At 37.0% G+C, this 19797-nt stretch overlaps 1 protein-coding gene across 2 annotated transcripts in view; it reads left to right on the top strand.

Annotated features, from left to right (window-relative positions):
- GPM6A (glycoprotein M6A) overlaps positions 1 to 19797 on the top strand; it is a 329090-nt gene that overhangs the window by 167186 nt on the left and 142107 nt on the right. Inside the window, exon 1 of one of the 2 annotated variants that reach the window (XM_073902267.1) lies at positions 13938 to 14541. The exons of the other annotated variant lie outside the window; for it this stretch is intronic. Coding sequence (XP_073758368.1) covers positions 14505 to 14541 — 37 coding nt within the window. The 5' untranslated portion in view covers positions 13938 to 14504. Of the gene's footprint in view, positions 1 to 13937; positions 14542 to 19797 lie in introns of those variants that run through there. 2 annotated transcript variants of the gene reach the window in all.

Genomic DNA, 19797 nt, shown 5'->3' with positions numbered 1-19797 from the left:
CTAACCCAGATCAGTCCACCGGTCTATCACATTGAATATACTGACCCTTGAGAAAATCGATCCATACCGTTTAGGGAGAAAAAAAATCCTATTTATAGATACGCAGGATAACATTATTTTCACAGAGCGGATTACCTCATGACTCAAGAAAATATAGAGTTAATTTAAAACCTTGCCTTTCATGACCTCAGGTCTTTCTCTTATCTTTTCCACATCAGTTTATGGGAGAGTAAATTGTTTGAACGGATGTCACATTTGAGGTCGGAGAGAGAAGGAGACTGATGTTTGCTGAGTGCCAGTCATGGCTGTGCCAAGATTTGTGCTGAATGCACTTGATCCTACAAAATCCCTGATGAATAGGCTTTCTTTTTCTTAGTTTACAAATGAGAACCAGAACCATAAAGAGGTCATGGAGGATGTACAGAGCTGGTGGAGCTGCCATTTGAAACTGATTGCTCAACCCGAGCTCTTTCCAGTACATCAAGCTGACCTCCCTGAGCCTGGAGAATGGCCGAAAGGCTTCTACGTGAGGAAAAATAATCCAGCTATTTGTTCCCTAAGCCTGTTGAATAAATAGCTAATTGGTTTGCATCCTTTATAGCCTACTTCACAGAAGTAGTTCAGTGTTATAATTAAGAGCACAGGCTTAAGAACCAGATTGCCTGGTTTTTAATCCCAGCTTTGCCATTTACTGGCTGTTCCCTGGAGCAGGTTACTTGTTCTTTCTCTCCCTCTGTTTCCACATCTGTAAAATGGGGGATAATACTAGTGTGTGCCTCACGAGGTTATTTTGAAGATTGCTGAGTAAAAGTATGGACCAAGACATAAAAACTGTGATGGGCATAGAGTGAACCCCGACTAAAGGTTTTGTATTGTTGTTTTGAATTGTAGGAGGACCAACATGCTACTATCAATTTCCCTTTTCTAGGATCCTATAGTGGACAGCATTTTCCATCCAGCATGATTTACTTCTTCCCATTTAATAACAGTGGTTATAATTTCATCATTTTCATATAGCATTTTACATTTTTCAAAGAACATTTTCATTCACTTTCATCTGGATGCCTATTTCTCTCATCCGCCAAATGGCTTTAAATAATGAAGCCTATTAATGTTGATGGTGAAAAGAGATGGTGTGTCCAAGATGGACACTCAGCAGAGTATCTGGCACTTGGAGCAACACCTGGCGAAGTCAGCAAGGCAAGTATTAATAAATTCACTTTGTATTTGAGGAAATGGAGAAAGAACACCCTTGCTTAAAGTCATATAATCTGTTAGTGGTACATCTTAGCATATAGCAGAGTACCTAACAGAATGCTTTGTCAAGAAAGAAGCAAATCGCTGCTATTAGAACTCATTGTCTACAGACAAGAGGTCTTCCCATTTTATTGTACTGCCTGAGTGACATCCAAGGACGTGGTGGTTATAACATGAGTTCATTAATAGGAGATGCACTAAGCTCTGTTTTTGGAGACATGAGAAATCTTTTGTTGTTGACTTACAGAAGATGTTTAGATTTAACTGCACACATTTGAATTCCCTCTTCTATAGACCATCCAGGGAAGGCTGGTTATTACCAACTGCTTCCAACATCAGTTTTGCTATGATTTTGGTTTTATATATGTCAATATTTATCTTCTTTAGTGAATGTAATCAAAAGTCAACATAATGTTGAAGCTACTATATTAATAACTCAGAAATGCTGAATGGCCACCTGAAAGATATGTTTAAAAACCAGTGTTTTATAATAGAAGGTGTGATAGCTTTGGAGTCAAACAGACTTGTGTCTCAATCCTGATCCTAGTGCAGGACACACACACACACACACATACCCACGCACACAGAAAGAATGGATTTGAGTGTTAGGTGATATTTTAGGGTGTTCTAAGTCTCAGAATACAGATTAATGGCAAATGGTTTTTGAGATTGAATGCAACAAGCTTCTTTTTTAAAAACTGCAACTTTGATTTCAATTAGTCCTGAAAATGTTCTAGTTTAAAATGTTATCCTGTACCACATCAGAACAATTATAAAAGACCCTTTTTGGATAGAAAATATAACATTTATGGCCACTGCTGATTGCTCAAACATCTGCTTAATTGTCTTCCTTCCTAGATAATAAATAATAAAATTCTGTTGATGACCATTTGATACTAGAGATTTTTAGATATATATTTATTATTATAGCTGTGGAAAACGTTCAAGGGCCTTGTATATTGATAATCCTAGCTAAAGGAGCCCTTGGGTGCTCTTTGGTATTATTACTGTGGTTTATTTTCATCTTTGCATATATCAGAGCCTAATGTTATCTCTTTAAAATTTGTTTGTTTAGTTAGCCTCTTACCTTCCTCTTCTAGAGTATAGATACCTTGAGAGCAGGGCTCTCATGCATGTTTCCATTGAACTTGCCCCAGAAGTTAGATTTGTGTCTGTAAGAAGGTAAGCACTTAATATATAGTTGGGGAATTAATGAATGAAAGACTATCCCTGGGAAAGATTTCCTTGGACATCTCTTTTTTTTAATTGAACAATTTTCAGTGAGTTTCAGATATCCATCATAGTTATTCCATAGGTCTATATGTTATGTTACACGCACCACAAGTGTAACTGCCGTCTGTCACCATACTATTGTGTGGTGACTACCGTCACCGACACTATTAGAGTGTCATTGACTATATTCCTATGGTGTACCTTTCATCCCCACGACTTATTCATTTCATAATGAAAGGCTGCACCTCTCACTCCCCTTTATCCAATTTGCCCAACCCCCACACCTCTCCCTTCTGGCAACCATCAGTTTGTTCTCTGTCTGACTTACCCTCTAGGTCCATCCATGTTGTCAAAAATGGCAAGATCTCATCTTTTTTAATGGCTGGGTTACTATTCCAGTGTGTGTGTGTGTGTGTGTGTGTGTGTACCACATCTTTATCCATTCACCTATGGGTGGACACTTGGGTTACTTCCATATCCTGGCTAGAGCAGATAATTGCTGCAATAAACATATATGTGCATGTATCTTTTCAAATTAGTGTTTTTGTTTTCTTTGGGTAAATACCTAGTACGGAATTACTGGATTAAATGGTATTTCTAGGACATCTTCTATTTACTGGCATCTGCTATACTGGTATTCTACTTATTTAGCTATAAATATTAAGTCTGTTAAAGAAGGGCAACTTTAATATATATTTCTATATCACTTATTTGCAGGAATTCATTAGAATTTCTTGTTTACTTTTCTTTATCAAGCCATGTAATGCAATGACATTTTGAGAGATTTTATATTCAAAATTTGCTTTGTCATGGCTGTGAACATGTACAAATTATTTGCTTCTCCAAGCCTCAGTGTTATGACCTGTAAAATGGGAATACCACTTATTTTCAGATTCTAAATAACCAGTAAGATAAAAAAAAAAATGTGCCTAGCATACAGTGGGTGCCACACAAATGCTTGTTAAATATTGAATAAAAAGAGTTGAATCTGTTCCCAAGAAGGCTGAGCCCTTCAAACTGGGTCTGTCCTTAGTCTCACTCTGTGAGTGCAGCTCTCAACACCAAGCAGGGGAAATGTCATCCGTAGTGAAATATTAAAAATGAAAAAGTGTCTGATACTTGGCAAATATGAGTTTCTGGACAAATGATATGGAAATTCAGGCAGTGGGATGGAGGGAGGAAATAAATCAGTTCTTCCAGGATATTTGCGGTATAAATCCTAAAAACAGTTTGCATTTTATCTAGGACAATTGCAGTGGGGTGTTGACTGGGGACTTGAACATACTGCAGAAAACCGTAAAGAAGAGTTGCAAACTGATAGATTGTATGATTGCCACACATTAGACTGAAGCCAGGTGGTGGTCTCCAACGCTCGTTTGGACTTAATAGTATGCACATGGACTAAAGAGACTTTTAGGATGTAAACTACTTGTGTTGTTTGAAAGCTTAAGTGCGTCAGTCTAACCAGAGCCATGGTCTGGATCCAAATAGACCATATGCCATTGCCAGTAAAATTTTCTTGGGATAATGTTTTCTGGCAGTTTCTGGTACATGCAGGACGTGGGCATATTTGTATTCTTTTAACTAATAGAAAGTGGATCACAATCAGAGATCTCTTGCTCAAGTGAACAAACCCCAAAATATGTGCAGATAGCCAGCACACAAAAAGGGAACGATGCATAAAACCACACATCCTCTTAGAAGAAAAGAAGGGAGTGGATGACATCCCGATGGCTCTTTGGGAGAAGCCTACTACTTCCTGCTTTTGAGTTACTAGTTCAGGTGTATTGGTAGAGGGCATGCTGAATATGAGAAAAGTTGTCAATCTAGGAGCAGTTTCCTTTTATGAGATAAGAATTTTTAGGTTACCTAAGATGATCTCTGGAAATGTAAGAGTAGACTTTCATATATTTTTTTTTCATCCATAAAAGGACTTGCAATTTAATGTGTAAGCAGAAAGACCAAGATGCTTATTATAAAGCTGAGAAGACTTGAATCTTATTTTTCCTCATCATTGCTCTGTGCACCATGTTGTATAATCAGCTTTTTCAGAGGATTTTTCCTATCATCTGTGTCTGCCGGAACACTCAGAGCAAGATTTAAAATCAGTATTTAAAACTCAGAACTTATGGCAAACTGCAGCTTTGCAGACTTTGTGTTTGCCTCCCTTCTCTTCTTGCTCTGTCTCTCACTCTCTATTCTTATTTACTGGTTTTTATAAGCTCGTCATTTGCAGTATGCAGTATGCAGTGACAAGTAAAGTTAGGCTTAACTGAGATTTCTAAGTTGTTAAATGTTGGTTCAAATAAATGGAGAAACAAATAACTCATCCTTCAGCTAAGGTATAGCATATCCGTTTCCCTTCCTGTAACACCAAGACCTTACTCAAAAATTAAGAAACGTTAACATGAAGCTCCCTAGGATCCTGTTAATGAAGTACTGGATGATTCCCCTTGTTGCGAGGGATAAATTTACAATTAGAGAGACCAAAATTCAAATCCCAGTGCCTTCATTCACCAGCTGTGTCACTCGAGAAAGTCGCTTAACTGTTGAAAGCCTCAATTTTCTCCTATGAAAGAAAGGTAGCTTGCACAGTTGTTGCAGGTGGTAGAAATAACTTAGATGAATTGTTAGTCCAACACCAAGAACATAGGAGGTGACAATTAGTGGTAACCAACTTACATTGTCAGCTTTATGAAGTTGTTCTACTCACTGATATTAAAATATTTTATTAAACCACTTAGGACCAAAAGGCATGCAAACAATGAAAAAACCGTATTGCAAATTCTACTTTCTAAAAAGAAGAATTCTTAACATTCTCAAATTGTTGTTTCCATAGATGTATGTATACTTTAAAATATAAAATATACTACTCAGACTATTTTGTTATGCACTTCTATCACTTCATTTATTGTGAACAACTTTTCATATTGGTAAACATGATTCGCATAATCACAAACTGCTACATGGTATTCCAATTTGGGGATGCACCAAAAATGTGATGACTGATTCCCTCCTAAAGTGGAAAAAAGCAGTAGCGGTGTTTAGAGAAAACCAGATTGAAAAGGCAGTTTCCAATTAAAAGAAGAGCTTTTGGTATAGTAAAGGCAAAATTAAAGCAATTATTAACATAACCAAGTTGAGTTTGTACCAAGAACACAGAGTTGAACACCTGAAAACCTATTACTGTAATTCTCTATTTTATTTTTGGGGGAGGCGCCCCAGGTAATTAGTTGAAGACAACTTGTATAAATTGGGGTTGTCCTGGGGGCAGCCAAACTGTAATGTACAGAGGGGAGCCACCAGGAGGCACAGGGAACTGAAGTGGTGATGGGTGAGGATTGTGACAGGTGCCCTGGAGGTTTGGCCAGGGAAAGGGGAGGCAAAGGTGCAGTGACTCCCTGGCAGGGCTTCATTCACTGGAAGAGTAAGTGAGTTGGACAACCTCTGTGAGCCTATGCAGAGTCTTGTCACTGATGGAGAAGCATAGCCCACCAAGGTTGTGAGTGTGGGTTTTCTTTGAGATAGTCTCTGTTGCATGGTGTGTGTATGTGTATGTGTTTTAAGGGCGTGTGGCAGAAGCGGCTTTTGTCAGTGCCCCCTCCTTTCCATTCACTTTCTGGATACTGCTCTGTATTTTTAAATCACGGTGGTTAAGTGGCCTCGGACAGAGGCTTCAGCTCCATAGTATGTATAGTCTCGAAATTAAGAGCATTTGGAAACAGAAAGCTCTGGGTTTGAATCTCATCTTTGTCACTTAAGAGCTGGGTGATCTGTGCAAATTATTCTTTTTTTAAAAAAGATTTTATTTATTTACTTGACAGAGAGAGAGAGCACAAGCAGGGGGAGCAGCAGGCAGAGGGAGAGGGAGAAGCAGGCTCCCTGCTGAGCAGGGAGCCTGATGTGGGGCTCGATCCCAGGACCCTGAGATCATGACCTGGGCCGAAGGCAGACGCTTAACCAACTGAGCCACCCAGGTGCCCCTGTGCAAATTATTCTGTTTCCTCATCTACAAAATGGGAAATGATAATAATATTACCTACCTCTGACGATTGTTGTGTTAATGAGTTAGAACATGAATTAGTATTATGTCTATCTGCAAGTTAATGTTTAATGAATGTAGTCACTAATTGATATTATATATATATGTATATATTTACACATATATTAGAAAAGCTTTACCAAATTGGTAAAGCTCTTTTTATTGGAGTACCATTTTCACCAGTAGAGAAAAAAATCAACCAAACAACATTAATTGAAAATTTGGTTACTTTGACATTGATACAATTCTTTAATATATTAATGGAATATATTCATGGAGATTATATATATATATATAAAATCATACTTGTGGGAAAAGATTGCTAAAATTCAACATATTTTATGATAAATAAACCTCAGCATTATGGAATCAAAGAGAATCTCTATTCATGCAGATAAAATATATCTACCCAAACCTACTATAGACAACATATAGTAGTGACACAGTGGTATCATTCCAGTTCAGTTTACTGGTTCAATTCAACATTGCATTGGTGCTCCCAGAATGCACAGGAAGATGGACAAAATACATAAAAATAAAAAGATTAGTATGAAATCTGCTTTAGTTCAGAGATGTTACGGTTGCATAGAAACTTCAAGATGTATACACTATTAGAACTATAGGAGAGGATTAGCAAATTTGCTTCTTCGAGGATTAATTAAAAAAACAATGTGTTCCTTTACTTCAGTCAAAAAGAATTGGAAAATGTAATATAATTTTTTTTTGTGAAAGAAACCAGAATACCTAGAAATAAAAACAACGAAGTTATGCAGAGCTTTTAGGGAGGACATTTTCACATGTTCTCAAAATATATGAAAGTATTCCTGAATAAATGGACAGATAGCTCACATTCATGGAAACTGATTCAATATTGTAAAGATGTTAATTATGTCTCACTAACTTTATGAAGTTAACGTAAGTTTGATAAATGCAAGTTATTTTCCCCTATAGTATTTGAAAGCTGATTTTAAAATGTATACAGTTGACCAGGGGGCCAAGGTTTTACTAAGACAGGTTTTAAAAGAATGATCAAAGTTTGAGGACTTGCTCTTCTAAATATAAAGTGATTATAAAGCTAGCGTAATTAAGAAAATGTGTTATTGAAACAGAAATGGACCCATAGACCAATGACACAGAATAGGGAATTCAGAAATAGTCATATTATATATAATATAGTCATATACAGTATATATGTAATATAGAGTCATATTATATATATTATAAATAATAGGAGAGTTTTTACATATGTGCACACAGAGACATACATAAGAATATTCATTGTAATATTTTCTGCAGTAGTTTAGAAATTAGAAACAATATTAAATGCTTATCAATAGGTTAGATCTACAAATATCATCAGAAGATTGGGAAAAAGATGTGGAAAGATACATACAATAAAATACCATTTATAATCATAGCAAAACCTGCAAAGCAATACTAAATAGTGTGTGTGTGTAGTTTATATATATATATATATATATATAAATTATGAGGACAGTGTATGGAATAAAAACACCCTGAGACTGGTTGGTGGTTAACAGGCCTGAGAGGTAGGATTGGGGCAAATAAAGAGTAGAATGCAGTTAACAAAGGGGCACAGTAATCTTTCAATACTTTATTGTATATGTTGGATACCTGGACATACGGTATTTATTACTATGTATAATGTTATGTTTGAATTAGGACTTTGTGACAAGAGCCTTAGCTCATCCTAAATGCTCTTGGGTCTACTACTTATGTAAGTGTAGACAGACATACAGGTGGTTTGAAGAATGGTCTTTGGAGTCAGAATGCCTACATTATTTTGTGTAAAGAATTGAACCTTTCTGTGCCTAATTCATTTTCTGTAAAAATGGGGATAATAGGAACTACCTGATAGTATTTGAAGATTAAGTGGGATAATCATAGATGCCTAAGGGCTGAGTACAATTTTGGTTATTATTATTATTGCTTCTGTAATATGTTCCAAGAACTTGTTTAACTGTGTCTCTCTTTGGGCTGAGCTGTTAGTCTGTGAGAGCAGGGAACAACGTCTGTCCTGATCACCTAGCCCAGTTTCTGCTACATGGTAGTTAATCCATACAAGTTGAGTGTGTGATTGAGCTGTGCAGTTGCTTTTCTGGTGAGCTCAGCTTAAGTAGCATTTCTGAGAAAATAAAGAACCAACTTGGGCCATTTTTTTTTTTTTATTTCTTTCTCAGTTGGTAGCAGAGTTTGAATTTCGAGCTGCTCAACACAGGCCACTGCTGGTTACAACACCGCTTTTTGGAAGCTGCTTTAACCATTCCCTCCTCCCCACTCTTTGCCCCCCCCCACCTCACCCAGCGTGGTTTCTGCATGTTTCAGGGAAAACGTAATTAACGAAAAGGGTTTTGGTTTTCTCTAGTTTGCTAGCATTTTGGAGAGAGACAAAAACTATTTAGAACTTTTAAAAATTTTAGCAACTTTTTGGTTTACAGTAAATACTTATAAATGATTATTCCTATTTTGGAAGGGTAAATTTGATCTAAGGAGTGTCACTCCGAGAAATTTGCTGTCTCTCCTTCTAATAATTGGTGCTTACGACAGTGTAGCTTTCCCTTAGCAAAGGAAACATGGCACACAATTAATAATTTCCCAGTTACTTTTTTGTTCGACTGTTTTTTTGAAATATCTCTTTATCATTCTGCCCTCAGGTCTTCAGGCATGGCCTTTGTTGTATATGAACACAACCTGTATCTCCTGGAATTATTGTAAATAGTGTCCACACTTTAAAACTTTGTGGAAGCTGCTAAATGTAAGAGAAAGTATATTTTAATCCATGAATGTATTCATTCATCCATTATTATCATTTCGTTTATTTATTCATGAGTTTTACAAATATCTAGTGAAAGCTTGCTGTGTGTTTGCCTTGTGGGAGGTGGATAGAGTCTCTGACCTCATGAGGCTTGTGGGCTGCAGGCCAGTGGGGAAAATAAACGTAAAATGCCAACTTTGGGGAATAACTCTGTAATGACATATATTATCAGTGCTGCAGAAGGCCTGTTCTCTGATCAATTCGTTTAAACTAAGATCTGGTAAGTGAGTGGATCTAGCTCTCTAGGGGTGGAGGGAAAAGTATTTTAGGCAGAAGGAACAACATTTAAAAATAGACACTTTGGGGAAATGAGAAGGAGATAAGTGGGTGAGGAATAACTGGGGGAGGTTAGGCTTGAGAGCCAGGCTCCTGCCACGTGATGCCCCATCGCTCCCACCAAACTAAGTAGGTTGAACTTTGTCCTAAGAACAGGGGCAAACCATTGACCAGTTGTAAATAGGACCACGACATTGTCATGATAGCAGACTTGGCCAACTCTGAAGAGACAGTATGAATAGATTCACAGGGAAAGGTCTTAGTGTGAAAAAGCCTGAAAGAACTAAAGGTAATTTCTTGGGGTGACTAATAATGGGTTTCTCATCTTCTCCCTTTTAAGACTCTAGTCTTCTAGGGTACAGGACTGGTCTCTGGAGTGTCTCCCTTACCTCTTTAGTAACTCTGGGGACCAAGTCTCAGGACTGGATTTTCCAGCACAAGACTCCTGAACACCTTGGGGATAAGATGCCCCATAAACAGTAAAAGAGGGTTTCCAACTGCCCATGTGGCCAGATGTTAGTCCGTTCCATGCAATCAGAAGAATACCTCTCTTTATGAGTTTTTGAGTATTCAGTTTCAACTGTCTAGGAAACCTTTCCTGCTCCCTTCCACTGCCTTCTCTTTTTCCTGGAGAGTATCACATCCTTTCAGTATCAGGTCAGATCAACCTATACCTTCTAGGAAAGCGAGAAAACTTTCTCAGCTATCAAAACTAAATAATAGGTTAGGTATCCTTGCTATAAGCTCGTGTAGCAACCTGTGTGTTTTTATCCCAATTAGATATCACTTGTCATACAATGTGTGATTTGTGACTTGTTTGTGCTATTAGACTGTGAACATCATTAGGGCCGGAATTTTTTTGTTAGTATCTCTTGCCTACAGCAAGTTCCTATGCATATAAGAATGCTAAATAAACATTTGTACAATTAAATAATGAAAGGGAGTAGGAATAATGATACTTAAATTTAGCAAGACCTGTAAAGACCATGGTCATTCTGTGCATCGACTGCATTACACAATTATAAAACTCCAAAGAATGTTACGCTACTTCTGTAATACATTTAAAACATTCAAGTGTTTGTGGTGGTTTTAATTTTCTTTAAGAAAATGTGTAGAAGTCAGTTTCTGACCTAGAACTTAAACCAGCAGCCAAAAAGATTCTTTTTTATTGAAATGTAGGAAGAAACCAACAAAGACATTTCCTTTTCAAGACAGGGTTGGATCCATGTATGAAACATTTGAGGAACTAAAGCAGTTCTCAACATGTCTATATTATACTTGGTTCAGGGTTTCACATGTCTGTTTTGTTATCTGACTCAAAGACCTTAAACATTTTTTTTCCACTTCTTAAAGTTGATGCTGTATTTGGAGCCATCAACTTGTTTCATCTGCAACTCTGTTTACTAGACTGTATTTTGAATATTGTATCACAGTGATGACTGAATTATATAATAGAAGAATAGGTAGATATTTTCTTGGTTTATATAATGAAATGTCTGTAAAGATAAGATGAGGTGTTAAAGAAAGAGCCAGCTCCAAATTAAGGTGATGTAAGAGAAATGAGGACTGAATGGGTTTAGGTTTAGTGACTAATGTGTCTTCTAGCTTACGCAGGAAAAATGTAATAAACATTGTAAATATTTCTGAGACACTATTTGAAAGGGAAATCATATCTAACTTCATTATCCTATTTTTAAACTACCTAGTGAACCCACACCACATACTTTAAATAAATGACTACAACAGTGTGGCAAATGCATTGTGGTATAATGGAAAGAATATGAGATTGGGCATCTCGTCATTTCAGCTTCTAGGTCTTAAAGGAAATCTAAAAGAAACAGCGTTGCCAGTTCTTAAGGTTCATGTAGCATATTTTAGGATTCATATGGTTCATCTACAATAGTGCCATTCATTTCTCTTTTCTAACTAGTGTTCAGATACTTGGTTGTTCAAAATATCTTAAGTTCAAATGAGATCAAGATTTTAAAACAATCCTAAAAACAACAGTCAGCCACAGCAACTCACCTGTCCTCAAATAGGGGGAGAAGGAAATAGGGAATTCATGTTTAGTGGGGACTGAGTTTCCATTTGGGAGGTGGATGGTGGTGATGGCTGCAGAAGATGTGACCATACTTAATACCACTGCACTGTACACTTAAACATGATTAAAATGGTATGTTTTATGTCACATATGCTTGATCATGATAAAAAAAATGATCTTTGCTCACTGAGAAGTGATTGCCATAAGGAAGCTGTGTGCGTGCATGTTGCTGCTCATAAGAATCTGTTTAGCCTGGATTTGGGGTGGTTCTTCATATATTAAAAAAAATCAGAATAAGTTGCTATTGTATTCTTTTGTTAACAATTTTTTTAAAGATTTTATTTATTTGAGAGAAAGAGAGAGAGAGAGAGCATGAGCCAGGGGAAGGGCAGAGAAGCAGACTCCCCACTGAGCACAGAGCCCGATGCAGGACTCAATCCCAGGACTCTGGAATCATGACCTGAGCCGGAGGCAGGCACTTAACCAACTGAGCCACCCAGGGACTCTTGTTAACAATTTTTGTGTGAAAAAGTCCATTTTAGAGAAAAAGTTGATTATTAAAGGAATTTGTTGATCTGCAACAAAGCTTCCAGAAGGAAAAGTCTAGTTATTTTTCCACCCGTCTTTTCTAATGAATGCTTTCCATTTCCCTATCATTTCTTCTCTTTCTTTCCTATGCATGGTGGAAACGAAAGGCTAAGGTGTGAAGATGCTGGAGACGCTCATCATGGAACAACCTGGCTTCCAGGGTCAAAGCATTAGCCAAGGAATCGCTGACATGGGTTCTAAGACTTACTTGGTCCCTGGGTCTCCTTGGGTATCAGTTTTTGTCCAGCACGAAATGAGGGAAAAATAATACTTTTCCTATTGGTTTTACCAATGGGTTAATGCATATGAATGTGTTTTGTAGATTGTAAAGTGCTCTAGAAATTTAAAGTGGCATCATTATTTCTACTGCTATTACTATTAATGATTTTTCACTGATGACTTCTGTAGTATAAAATGAGGAAAGAATATAAATGAGGAGTGATGCTCCATTCTGTTTTGACTAAACGCCAGATTATGTCAGCCCAGGGATATGTTGGAGCGGAGATGCTGCTATGATTTGGCTCTTTGATTTCCCTCATGGTTTCTTTCTTTCAATCTGTGCCCTGAGCAAGCAGCTTGCTCACAAACTCTTGAATATAGATTGAAACATATTCAGAAGAGAGAGTTTTTTTTAGTTATCTGAATTATACTTACCTGTGGGTTAAATTCATTTGAATAGGGAAAATAAATAGCAGATGACTGTAGAAGGAAGAAGGCTAAACATTCTTTTAGGAGAAATCATGAGAAATAAAGTGGAATGTTGTACAAGAATTGTCTTGCCTCTAAATAGTTGCTTTTGTAATGATTCCCAAGGTGGCATGTATGTAACATGTTACTGACCCACTTTAAAAAACATGTGAAATATATGCTCTGATGTATTGTGGATAATCAGGAAGTGCATTATTTTTCATTAATTGTAAGGAAATTGTGTGTGTGTGCGTGTGTGTGTGTGTGTGTTTCTCCATGTGCTTGCTCATTTGGACATGGAGACAGAGACAGGAGTTCTTCCTTTCTTTATACTTTATGCTGTAGTAAGGGTTTATGCCCCCTTGAAAGAGAAACTGTTTATTTTCTCACTATACCTTTTGTGAAGTACTGAGACTCTTGGATTGTGCCCTGTCACTCAGTGGGCTGAAGTACAAATGCTAATTTATTGCCAGACTGCAGGGTTGTGATTTGCATTTCAAATCAGACTGCAGCTTCCCATTATAAATTGCTCATCCCGTTGTTCCTTATCTAGAATTTGTTCCTTCTATTATCCTACTCATTCCCCAATAATGACCCTTGAAACAATTCCCATTTAAAATCAGATTCCCACTTAAAAGCAGCAGTTTTGGTGGACTAAAATGATAACAATAAATTACCGAGACATCAATAGATGCCTTTTTAAAAATTTCAGTGTTTTTCTCCCTTTCCTTTAAGAGTCTTCTGGCACAGAAGTAAAATAATTACTTAAAATATCTCTTTCAGGCTTAAGGGTTTATACTCATTCTTTTGAAAACCATACTTTTATATCTTTTTAAATCTGAAAGGTGTGAGCTTACCAAACCTCTGTTAATACTAAACTCGTACAGATAAACTCTGAGGTGGTTTAATTGCATCCTTTCTTGCCACTTTTAAATCAAATTAACTAGATACTCAGAGAGCAGAGCAAAGGAAAATGCATTTTCGCAAGGTATCTGACTGGTGAGAAGCAGAGCTGTGGCATAAAGAACCGGCAGGAATCCGGGCTTTCCCACTCTGGTGGCAAAGAGGGGGAATCATGGGTTGGTGGTCTGCTTCATGTTAGGAGGACACCCCTCCATCTGTTCACAGCTCAGCCTCTTTCCAATTTAAAGCCCAGATTTCCATACAAACCTCAATTTCTTTTCCTCATTTTAAATGCAAAGGAAGGTTTGTGAATCACAGTCTCGGCTACTGGGATTCAGACCAAATTTCCCCCCAAAATTCTCAGGCTCTTTGCTTGAATACCTGCTTACAGTGGTACACAATGGACAGCTTTGAGAAGAAAAATTGATAATCTTCACGGAAGAGTAATTTGAATGAAATTACACTTGACAGCCTGTCTCCAAGCAAACAAGAGGCGCAAGGGAGCCTTAGCTAAGCTCGGAGGACTTGCCCAAGCCACTGCTGTGGGAGCTTCCCAGGGAAAAAAAATCACCAGTTTTTCCAACATCTAATTGAGCTTTTGATTAATTCCGTGTACCAGATTCTACTGAAGAAAGGTAGCCATGGAAGAGAATATGGAAGAGGGACAGACACAAAAAGGTACTGTTCCAAAAAGGGGTTTGTTTGTAACTAAGTAATTATTTTGCAGTTTCCTTGTTTGCTTTAGACACTTGCCAGTACGGCTAATGAATGTTTCTCTCTTGGAAGGCATTTTTTGTGTGTGTGTGTCCCTTTTAGTCTGTTCCTCACTTGGAATAATGTCTGGCTTGAATGTGGTCGTTATTTGCAAATCTTTCAGATTTAAGTATCCAATGCATAGGCGAATTTGGTGATAAGAGCATTGCAGTATTGTTGCGAACTCTTTCTTAGACCAGTCTTTGTTAACGTTTCTTTATTTCATGTTTTCATGCTTGTTGAGCTGGGTCAGGGACTCCTGGTGGGAGCCACAGATGCAATATTTGGAGCTAGTTGTGGCTAAAAATCTGATGATGTAACCATTATCAATACCTTTGGATGGACATCTGGTAGAACAAAGACCAAGTGTATATATATATTCTATTCTGGTTGGTGCATCGTCTTAAAAAAATCTTTTTTTCTTTGTGTGGATGCAATTTAGTTTTAATATAGGTGGAGCAAAGGTTCATAAATTTTCAGAGTGAATAGTGATGTTAAGGTTTTCCTTTCTATGGAGTTGACGATAATCAACTTCTGAGTAATAAATGTCAAAGGTATTTTCTGATGCATTTTTAAGCCTTTGTAGGTATATCTATCTGGCTGTATAAATTACAGTAAAATTGTCATTTTTATAGGTTAAAACTGGCCAAATATTGACAATTTCAAATGATTCAGACACTCTAGAATGTGTGTGTGTGTGTGTGTGTGTGTGTGTGTGTGTGTGTGTATGACAAGTGGTAGCTCTGGAGGGAACTGTAGCTCTGTCTCAGGATCGGCAGCATTTTCTCTCAATGCCTGTTCTCAGACTTATGTAATGTTATACAAAACGCTCTTGTGTTCTTAGGATGGAAAGGGTGGCACAGGTATTACTACACAAAGGTAATATTGAAGAGTAGTATTGGAAAGATTTAGCTATCAAATTTGATTTTGAATGTATGTAAATGCATTATTTTAGAAGACTATATTTTACATGAAAAAACAGGTAGTTTGGAAGCATAGTACAGTTTTCATGATTTTGAGCCATTCAGCTTTGCTGAGTCTTTTAACACACACACACACATACACACACACTCAATACATCTATATAATCAAAGACTATTGACATTAAATATTTAAGTGTTTTATAAAAGCAATAGAGGAAGTTAATAGATAAGGTAATGTCCAAATTTTATTCCCTAGCACACTCGTTAATGATACTCTGTAAAGAAACACAATAATCTACATAGATATCATATGATCTATTTTTTAAATAAAAAAATCCTCAACTACCTTTATTGTGTGAATAAATAGCTTAAGTATTCACCAGTGATTTGAAATGGCAAATTTTCCTGGTAATTTTCACCCTTAAAAGGCATCTCTGTTGACTATTTTACTTTAGGAATAAAGTATCTTATTTTAATATTTTTTATAGCACATAAGGAGATTGCTTCTTGGTCAAGGAAAGATAAACTGATAATTTTCACATAGAGAAGTGATATTCATGGCAGTAAATAAAATTTTGAGATAAACTGTGGATTGTGATAACAGGTTGAAATGTCTGAGCAAGGCTTGGTAGAGGCAGGAACCAAGAAAAATGATGTAATTAGTTATAATGTTTTTCTCAGGTAACACTGAAAATCTGTCCTTCGTGGGGGAGGAGGCAGCGGCAATGTGATGAGGGAACGTCCTGTTGCAGTGGGTTTTTTTGTTTTTTGTGGGTTTTTTTTTTTAATCATTAAGGTGTGCATATTTAAATCAGGAACAGTGGTGGAAAACAATTTTTTAAAAATGAAAAGTTGTATGATGGTCTATCAGTACATAAAGATATGTAAGTTAAATATCTATGATTAAGCTTTTTTTATTAATTGAGAAGATCTAACTCTCTTCATTCCTGGTCTATTCCTTTCAACTATGCCAATGACACCTTTTCTATATAAGTTTGTTTTTAGAAAGTTATATTTGCACATAAATGCTCTCTATGCATGTGTAGGGGTGGAGGAAACAATGCAAATTAGAGGATCTAAGTTGGAAAGCTACTTGACAAGAAGATTAATCATGAGAGATTTTTTAAGAGTTTAGGTGGACAGATTTAATGATCCATCAACTTTAAAGGAAAAGAGCGCTGTGCATTAACTTTCATCCCGTGTCTCTTAAATTGCATAGAATTTTCTTAAGTAATAATTCAGATATCACAGAATTCTCTCCCATTTGAAAGATGCTTTCCTGTCCCTTCTTACAATTTAAATCTATTTTTCTCTGTTACAAACTAGAAAGACTTGAATTCACATCAGTATTTATCCATGTCCACTTCCAAATTCAACTACAATATAAAATGGAAGCCAGTGGTTTCATAAACATATTTGAAAAAATATAGTTGAAACTTAAAGACTTAAAGAGATTTTGTATAAGAAATATAGTTTTATTCATAATGAGATCTTCCTTCCCCATTTAATCTGTAAAAGGCAATTGAAAGCAGTCCTAATATTTACCCTAATTTAACTATATATGTTCATCCTGGAAGAGAGGATAATTTAAAAGTGTGGGTGACTTCACCGGTCATTCTGCTCAATGGCTTGGTGTGAAACTGAAATGGGGTCATTAATCTTTTCCTGCATCTGTTTCTGCCACTGTCCCAAAAGATGAGTATCTCATTGTGCTGAGTGGGAAGCTAGTGTTTTAAGAAACATGTATTTTTTTTGTAAAACATGCCCTCTAAATGAAAGCCAGTTATTTGATCTTGGGTCCAACTAAAGCAACCAACAGTATTCTGATATTGGAGAAAAAAAAAGAGGAAAAGGAAAGAATCTATTTTGATTGTGGCCCTTGGATACAGCCATAATAAAACTAGCATCCCTGTTGTCAAAAATTGAAGTACATGGTCATTCAATCATGGCAACAAGGGTTTCAGTTACTGTAGAGGGACTGAACAAAGTGCATGAAGAGATTTTTTACAAAGATTTAAAAGGTATACATTTATGATTTGTAGACATGCAGCTATGTCTGGAACGTTTTGCCCAATCCTATGGGAAAAGATGTAAATGATTTAAGTGAGTCTGATCATTAGTGAATTAGTGAATGTGTGTTCAGGTGGCCAAGCAAGCGGGTGACCATTACTTTATAGACAACCTCAATGAACGAGTTACTAAACTAGGAGGTCAGAGCTGCTGAATTAATGATTAGAAGAAATGATGAAATTATACAGAGATAAAAAAGGAAATAGTAATGAACAGCTAGCAAGTTGGAATCTTCATAAATTAGCTGAACTGTTCCAAATAGCCAAAAACAGATTGACGTCATTTCTGAACATGAACATCATATGCAACAAGGCCTCAAAAATGACATGCAATATATCAGAAATGTTTCATTAACTCAAAAGATAATGGCTAAAGTGTTACCATGTTTTTCTTGTATAATTAGCAGCTGTGTATGAATCTGTGTGTCAGCTTCTTGAGATAAACAGAGACAACCACTACCTCCCTTCCAACACTGATGCCCGGTTTACCCTCTCCTCAAGAGAAATCAACCCTTGATGCCCCTCGAGGACTATGTCACTAGAGGAAGTAGAAGTTCAAACTCATGTGACAAGGCATAGTTTCATCATCTCAACAGTGATCATATGACTATGGTTTAATGGCCGTCATTCATTCATCTTTAGCCCAGCATGCGTCATGTCAGCATATCCTTAGCTTATTAAAACCAACAAAAATATCTGGATGAAAGGACAGTACATGGGTTTACTTTTTCTCTCTTTCAATCTTAACGTTTATCTCATAATTAAAACTGTACAATTACGTTTGACGTGACTGCTCATAATTGTATACTTTTCGTTTTATGTTATACATTTCTACATACATCACCATAAAGAAGTCAACGCACAAACGTGTATGTATCGTATTTATGGGCTGATTGAAATTCTTCTCGAAAAAAAATTTTTTTTAAGATTTTACTTATTTATTTGACAGAGAGAGCGGGTGAGCAAGCAAGAAAGAGCAAGAGAGAGCAAGCACAAGAAGGGGGAATGGCAGACAGAGGCAGAGGGAGAAGCAGGCTCCCCGCTGAACAAGGAGCCCGATGCGGGACTGCATCCCAGGACCCTGAGATAATGACCTGATCTGAAGGCAGTTGTTTAACCGACTGAGCCACCCAGGCACCCCTCGAAAATTTTTTTGACTCATGTTAGTTTGGCCTTGAAAGATGACTTTGCAGCCTAACCCTTCTTGAGACAGACTTCATCCCCAAAGAGAAGACATCACTGTAGTAAATGAAAAGGGAGGTAGCTTTGGCTTTATGACAAAAGAGGATATTGGGCAACTTAAATTGCCCAATGATTTCCGGGACAGATAGTGGCCTGAGGACTTTACATAAATTAACTCATTGACTCTTCACAATGACCTTAAGTGGTACTAATATTGAGGAAACTAAAAATCAAATAGGTTAATTAACTTGACCGAAGTCACACAGTAGCGAGGAGGAGAGCCAGTCAGATTGAGGCCACACCCTGTCAATAATGGCCTACCTACCACAACTTTTTTTTAAGTGGCTCTGCTTCAATTACACACTTCTACTGCACTAATTAGCCGGGCTCTGTAATTTATGGCATTGTTCACTATCACCAACTGTGGCTTTTTTGGCCAGATGTGGACAGCTTTGTCAAGGGCAGCTGATCCCTAGGTGTGCCAGCAATCTATCACTTGTGAGAGTTTATTCCAAAAAGTTGAGCTGGGTCAGTGGGACTCCCCTCTTGAGAACTGAGAAAAGTTGCTTCTTGAGGTGCCCTGAGGGTCTCTCGATTCCTCCAAATACCATTATAGTGACTGAGCTGCCCATCCCTCAGTTAATCTGAGTGAATCTCTGTTCTTTACCATCAAAAGACCTCTGAATAAATGTCCAGATCCTTCTAGGAGACTTATGTAAAGGGCTTACTGTTAAGAACTTTTCCCCAACTTTAACCTGCTAAGTGGCAGCTGAACCAAATGTATACTTACTGTATACTTAAATCTCAACTTGACACTACTCTTTATCCTAGGTAATTCTGACTTTTTCCCTCATCAGTCGTTTTTTATAATTGAATAATTAGTTCAACCTAAAACCACTACCTATCAGTAAGCAAGTTTTGGTAGTAAAATACTTTGAGAACCATTGCAAAGATGTCAAAGAACCAGATGCATTAATGTGTTTGCTTTATTAATAGAATTGGAATCT

Source organism: Callorhinus ursinus, unplaced genomic scaffold (assembly GCF_003265705.2).
Source record: "Callorhinus ursinus isolate GAN/ISIS: 27379988/994484 unplaced genomic scaffold, GSC_fseal_2.0 scaffold17, whole genome shotgun sequence".
Taxonomy (NCBI): Eukaryota; Metazoa; Chordata; class Mammalia; order Carnivora; family Otariidae; genus Callorhinus; species Callorhinus ursinus.
Note: the sequence above shows the minus strand (reverse complement) of the source record. Positions and strands in the feature narration are given on the sequence as shown.